This window comes from Chrysochloris asiatica, unplaced genomic scaffold, assembly GCF_000296735.1.
Source record: "Chrysochloris asiatica unplaced genomic scaffold, ChrAsi1.0 scaffold00363, whole genome shotgun sequence".
NCBI lineage: Eukaryota > Metazoa > Chordata > Mammalia > Afrosoricida > Chrysochloridae > Chrysochloris > Chrysochloris asiatica.
In genome coordinates this window covers 375,771-383,310 of record NW_006408881.1, presented here as the reverse complement: position 1 = coordinate 383,310, position 7,540 = coordinate 375,771, and the positions used below count along the sequence as shown (strand labels likewise).

Genomic DNA, 7,540 nt, shown 5'->3' with positions numbered 1-7,540 from the left:
TTGTCACATCACCCATGTGATTTCTAATGCGTGTTATTTGTGTCTTCTCCCTCTTTTCTTTTGTTAGGTTTGTCAATGGTCTGTCGATTTTGTTAATTCTTTCAAAGAACTAGCTTTTTGTCCTGTTGATTGTTTCTGTTTTGTATCTCATTTATTTCTGCTCTAATCTTTATTATTTCTTTTCTTTTGGTGGCTGTGGGTTTCCTCTGTTGGTCTGTTTCTAATTATTGTAGATGCTGTGTTAATGTGTTAATTTTGGTCCTTTCATAGTTAAGTTATTTTTAAAAAGCCCCAAAAAAGTTAAAAAAAAAAAAAAAATCTTTAAATTGACCTGGCTATCACAACTGAAGTTCAGATTTTAAAAAAGGAGAGTTCCAAGGCAAACCCCCTTCCTGGACTGAAACTCAAGTGGAACACACAAGCAGGAATGTGGTCTTATTGCTGACCAAGTTTGTCACTGATTAGGGGAAGTGAGGGAAAACAGCAATGAAGTTGTGAGCTAAGTCCGACCACACTCAATAGATTCCTGTTAACCTGGATTGAGACCTGGTTAAACCAGTAGTATGATGAGACCTGGGGACTCCTTGGCCCAGGGGCAGGGTCATGGCTCCAGAGGACTAGAGCAGAGTGTAAAGCTCCCAGCTGATACAAAGTGAGGGGAGATGCACAAGAACACCCACACTTGCACAGATAGTACCCATTTGACCTGGCATCAATGGCTGGATGATCAGAACATGACTAGAGGATGAAAGAAGAGGATAAAAAAAGAGTAACCCACTACAATTGGATGAACTTGACCTATACTTGTGGATGCAGTATAACAAAGGAGTGTACAAATCTTTACAGTGAGGATCATACCCACCATACCCCGCACCTTGGTTCACAGGGTTGAGAAGGATGGGCAACTTAAACATTGGCTACCTAAAATGGGCAGACTACAAAGGCAGGAAGTGACTGGCTTACAAGCTTTCAATAGGGAACCTAGTTCCAGAGGGTACGGGGAAAGGTAGAATCGCCACTGATTTGCTTCCAACCTGTTTAGATGGGGTTAATAAAAGGTGAAGGGATGAGACTCCTGTGGTTCTATAGGGAATGACTGCTATCAGGTCTGACAGTATTGGAAAGGTAAATGTAAATATTTTTGTAATAAAAGGAGGGTAAGTACAGGACCCTGGCTGGGGAAGCAGTGACACCAGGGATGGGGTTAGAGATGATGATATAGCGAGAAGGAGCAGCCGGTGGGGGGCAGTCGTGGGGGGTATACCTTTTGAGTGTTTGATGATGCATGCAGGGAATTGTAATCATTGCAATGAAACAAAATATGATAGGATGAATATAAAGATAATGTTCTCCCATGTAAACTAACACATAATTCACAATAAAAACTTTAAAAAAAAAAAAGGAGTTCATGAATATGCTTAAGAGTTACTATTCATATACAGATTTACAGGAAAATATTTTCAATAACATAAACCTTAGTTTTATACTGCATCCTTGTCTGTAAGTAGGACACTGGTAACCTAGGACTGCCTGTATATCTAATCCCATATCTTAACCTCTTTTATAGGACAATGTGTTCTAATTGTGATATATAGGGATATATATAAGTTGTTGCTGTTAAGTGCCATCAAGTCAGTTCCGACTCATAGCAACCCTGTATAGGGTTTCCTAAGACCAGCTGGTTGAGTTCGAACCGCCAATTTTGTGGTCCAGTGTTTATCCTACAGAATCACATCAGGACTTTGTGATATACACACAAGTGTGTATATATGTATACACACACACACATAATATGTGTGGCACTGTGGGATAAAGCACTGGACTATAAGGTCGGTTTGAACCACAAGGTCGGCAGTTTGAAACCCTACAAAGAGTTGCTATGAGTTGTATCCAACTCAATGGCACTTGACAAAAACACACACACATAATATATATATATATACATGCTGTGGGTTAATACACTGGACTGCAAAATTGGTTTGAACTGCAAGGTCAGCGACTCAAACTCAGGAGTTGCTCCTTGTGTCTCAATAGTACTTAACAACAATGCAGTAGTTACAAGTTGGGCTGCTAACCTAAACGTCAGTAGTTTGAAACCAGCAGCCGTTCCGAGGAGAAAGATGAACCCTAGACGGGGTCATTATGAGTTGGAACTGACTCCACAGAACACCACTACCATATATATATATAGATATATAGATATAGATATATAGATATAGAATGGTGGTGGTTATGTGCCGTGGAGTCGGTTCCGACTCATAGAGACTCTGAACAGGGTTTCTTGAGGCTGTAAATCTTTATGGGAGCAGAAAGCCTCATCTTTCTCCCGCAGAACAGCTGATAGTTTTGAACTGCTGAACTTGTGGCTCACAGCCTGATTCGTAACCACTACGCTACCAGAGCTCCTAGATATGTGTATCTACGTCCTGGTGTGGTGTTGTAGGATAAGCACTGGACTGCTGACTGAAAGGGTTGCTGTTCAAACCCACCAGTCATTCAGCAGTTCTGGTGTGGTGCTGTGGGATAAAGCACTGGACCACAAGGTTGGTTTGAACCACAAGGTCTACAGTTCAAGCTTACCAGCCACTCCTTGGAAACCATACGCAGGTCGCCGACTCAACGGCACTTAACAACAACTTAACTATGTTACAGATGCTTTAGTGCATCTAGAAGTGTTTCTCTAATGTATTTATGGAGAGAAAGCTACACTATATACTAAGACAAATACTTAACTGACTTTAGAACTGAACAGTACTTATGTATAAATTCCACGAAACGATAGATTTAGGAATGGAATTTGCTCATAATCTGGGGACTGATTGTATGTAATAAAATTTTTGTACAAGTCTAAGTCACATAATGTCCTATTCCATGGAACCTATGATGGAGTCCTGGTTTTGGCGCTGTAGGATAAGCACTGGATTGCTAATCGTGAGGTTGGTGGTTCAAACTTACCAGCTGCTCCTTGAAAATAGGGTCATTATGAGTCAGAACAGACTCGATGGCAAGTAACATCATCATGATGGGCGTTAAATGATATATGACTGTATTTTCTTAGTGAATAAAAGCAAACAAAAATATCCATGGAGAAATATTAATCTTTTTATGATTTGGGTAAGTAATTAAAATTATAAAACAGCACAAATGGTTTTAGCTTTTAGAAGGAATTGAATGCATCTTTCACTTATGAAAAATAATATAAGAAAAGCAAATACACCATTCAAGGGGACCAAGTCCTTCGATAAACGCAAACTCTGAAGAGAATTTTAATGATAATTTAAAATTAGGATTAAGGAGTTGGGGAAGAAGCACTGCTAATTAAGAGTATTCTGTGAGTGAACTTACTGGAAACTGGCCTCATGATGTCCATTGGTTCCACCTCTTCTTTAACTTTTATCTCAGTAACAGGCGGGCCCAAAACAGAGGAGTGAGTGGTGCTGCCCACAGCTGCCGATGGTGGTGGGGCAGCTGCAATAGTAGTAATGGGAGGAGTGATGTGGACTGCTCCAGAAATGGTTGAAAGGGTGACCGATGACTGTGAAGGCGGACTAGCTGCTGCAATCATGGTTGGAATGGCTGGTGTAGGCTGCTGCATAGTAGGAGGGACTGCAATAGTGGGCTGGTCATTATTTTGATTAGATACTGTCTCCACAGACACAGTGACTGGAGCAGCCATAGACACGTGGATTTCTGATTTAGGCTTGGCACTGAAACATAAAAGAAAGCATACATAACAAACAAAACAGAACAACCTCAACCTGAAATATCTCAGGTGGATACTATTCCAATTATTTTTGCATAGCACACAATACATCTGATAATTCTAATCCTTGATTCTAAAAGTTAAAATTAAATTAGCTTTTAAAGACAAATTTAAAGAAACATTCAGGTTTTAAAAATATTTCCTATTTGTCTCCCTCCCCTACCTAGCTATTATAAACAGAAATAAAACTAACTTAGAAAACAAAAAATATTATAAAGACAATACTCAAAGTCTCCCTACCAAAGTACAGTCAGCTTCCATTACATTAGTATATTTTTCTCCTAGAGTTCCTTAGTGTATATGCTGTTTTGGGAGTTTTCTAAAAACAAAACCCCAAAAACTTCCTATGTAATTTTCTGCAAATCAATTTCTTAAAAAACAAGTAATTCATACTCAACAGTGATCCAAATAGTACAAAAGAATATAAATTGAAAATAAATTCAATTTTTCACAGTAAGTCCTCTATCCAGAGTAGTTTCTCAGAGAAATATAAATTAGCTAAAAATATTTTGTTTGCAATTAATATACATTTAAAAAATTTTATAAGTAACATATCATATCATTACAAATTCTTAACAAAAATGATTTCTTAAAGAAGGAAATATTTCATCAAATAGGAGAAAGCTTCAAAAATTTCATGGAAAATGGAATGAAGAGATAATAGATTTTTTCCACAAACTTTCTGAAGCTCCCTCAGAAAGTAACAGTAAACCTGTATTTGCTCCTTTTGCTGAAAATTGGTTGCAGGAAGAAAGTACCTCTTACACATTGTTGGGAGGAATTAAAAATGATATGGTCATTCTGCAAAACATTTTGCAGAAAGGAAAAGAAGAAGATGCAAAAAATACATGAATAAGCAATTAAATGGGTGATATCACAACAGACCCAATGGAACTAAAAAAGGATTATAACAAAGCTATAAGAACTGTTCTCCAACAAATTTGAAAACCTACAAGAAATGGACAATTTCATGGAAACACATCACCTACCCAAATTAACACAGACTTAAGTAGAAAATTTGAACAGACCCTTAACAAAAGAAGAAATTGATCAAATCATTAAGAAACTCTCAACAAAAAAAGCTCTGGGCCCTGAAGGTGTCAGTTGCAAATTCTACCAAACATTCAGAGAAAAGTTGATACCAATTCTACTCAAACTAGTTCATAGTATAGAAAATGATGGAATACTCCCAAATTCATTTTATGAAGTGAGCATAACCCTGATACTAAAACCAGGTAAAGACATCATTAAAAAAAGAAAATTATAGACCAATATTCCTAAAGACCAGAGACACAAAAATTCTCAACAAAATTCTAGATAACAAAATCCAATAACATACCAACATCATGACCAAATGGGATTCACACCAGGTATGCAAGAGTGGCTCAGCATTAGAAAAACTATTAACAGAATCCACTACATAAATAAAATAAAGGAAAAGAACCACATGATCATATTGATTGATGCAAAAAAGGGTATTGACAAAATCCAACATTGATTCCTGATAAAAATGCTCAATACATTAGAAATAGAAAACTTAACATTGTGAAATATCAATACAATCCAAAGCAATCTACATATATAATGCAATCTTGATCCAGATTCCAATATCATTCTTAAATGAGATGGAAAAACTAATCACCAACTTTATACGGGAAGGAAATAGACCCTGGTTAAGCACCCTGGTGTGGCACTATAGGATAAAAAGCAAGATTGGCAGTTCCAACCTACCAGTTGCTCTCAGAAACCCTATATAAGGTCATGATGAGATGGAACTGACTTGACCGCATACAACAAAACAAAGTAAAAAGCACCACTAATGAAGAATATAGTAGGAGTCCTCTCACTTCCTAATCTCAAAACAGACTACACAGCCATGGTATTCAAAACAGTCTGGTACTGGAACAATGACAGACATGTACACCAGTGGAAAAGAATTAAGAACTCAGAAGTAAAGCCAACCATGTATGGGCAGTTGATTTTTGACAAAGGGCGGAAACCAATTAAGTAAGGAAGAGATAATCTTTTTAAACAAATGATACTGGCAAAACTGGATATCCATCAGCAAAAACAATTAAACAGGATCTATGTCTCTCATAACATACAAAATGAACTCAAGACCTAAAAGTAAGATATATAAACATCAGCAAGGAAAAAACACAGACAAATTTGCTATTGTTGGTAGGTGACTTCAAGTCAATTAAAATTCATAGCAACCCTATGCACAACATATGAAACTGCTGGGTCCTGCATCATTCTCAAAATTGCTATGTTTGAACCCATTGCTGCCACTGTCAATCGTCCATCTCCTTGTCTTCTTTTTCACTGACCCTCCAATTCACCAAGTATGATGTCCTACTCTAAGGACTGGTCCCTCCTAATAACATGTCCAAAGTATGAGAGATGAAGTCTCGCCATTCTGGCTTCTATAATAGCATTATGGCTATACTTTTGCCAGCATAGATTCAACTTTTCTTCTGGCAGTCCAAAGTAGTTTCAATAATCTTCTTCAACACCATAATACAAATGTATCTATTTTCCAATCTTTCTTATTGATTGAAGTTACTGAAATTACCATGGCTTGGGTCAGGCTGATATCTTTGCTCTTAAACACGTTAAAGAGAATCTTGTGCAGCAAATTTGCTTAATGCAGTACATCGTTTTATTTCTTCACTACTGCTTCCAAGAGTGTTGATGGTGGATCCAAACAAAATGAAGTCTTTAACAATTTCAATCTTTTCTTCATTTGAATATTTTGTATTTTGCTTTCTTTATGTTGAGGTTCAATACATAATGAAGACTGCATTTGTCTTCACTTTCAGCAAGCAAAGTTGTTATCATTTGCATACTGCAGGTTGCTAATGAGTCTTCCTTCCAATCCTGATGCCACATTCTTTGTCATACAATCAAGCTTTTTGGATTATTTTCTCAGCATACAGATTGGGTAAGTATGGTGTAAGGATACAGAACAGTATCTTCTTATTCTGTTCTAACACTGTTTCTTGGTTTATATACAGGTTCCTCATCAGCATAATTAAGTGCTCTGAAATACCCATTCTTCACCATGTGATATATAATTTGTCACACTATACAGCTGAAAGCCTTGAAGACAGATTAGGAAGAAGGAGTGACGAACAACTTCTGAATATTTAGTCACTGAAAACCTTATGAATAGCAGAGAAACATTGTAAGACAGAGTGCCAGAAAATGAGCCCCTCAGGTTGGAAGGCACTCAAAATGCGACTGGGGAAGAGCTGCCTCCTCAAAGTACAGTTGACCGTGATGATGCGAATGGAGTAAAGCCCACAGGAGTAGTGCCCGCGGGATCTTCATTTGCAGATGGGGCACAACTCAAAATGAAGAGGAAACAGCTGTAAACATCCATTGAAAATCAGAAGTATGACTCTGGGAAAAGTGGAAGTTGTCAAAAATGAAACGGAACGCATAAGCATCGACATCTTAGGCATTAGTGAGCTGAAATGGACTGGTATTGGCCATTTTGAATCTGATGAGCATATGGTTTACTATGCCGGAAATGACAAATTGAAAAGGAATGATGTTGCATTCATTGTTAAAAAGAACAAATCCAGACCACTCATGAGGTACAACATTGTGACAGGATAATATCCATGCGACTACAGGGAAGCCCAGTTAATACCACTATTATTTAAATTTACGCACCAACCACTAAAGCCAGTGAGGATGAAATAGAAGAATTCTACCAACTTCTTCAATCTGAAATTGATCAAACATGCAATCAAGATGTATTGATCATTA

At 37.4% G+C, this 7,540-nt stretch overlaps 1 protein-coding gene across 1 annotated transcript in view; it reads right to left on the bottom strand.

The window, feature by feature from the left end:
• LOC102818868 (histone deacetylase complex subunit SAP130-like) overlaps nt 1-7,540 on the bottom strand; it is a 156,726-nt gene that overhangs the window by 25,060 nt on the left and 124,126 nt on the right. The window contains exon 15 of the mRNA XM_006876205.1: nt 3,346-3,707. Within this exon, the coding sequence (XP_006876267.1) occupies nt 3,346-3,707 (362 nt within the window). The remainder of the gene's footprint in view (nt 1-3,345; nt 3,708-7,540) is intronic.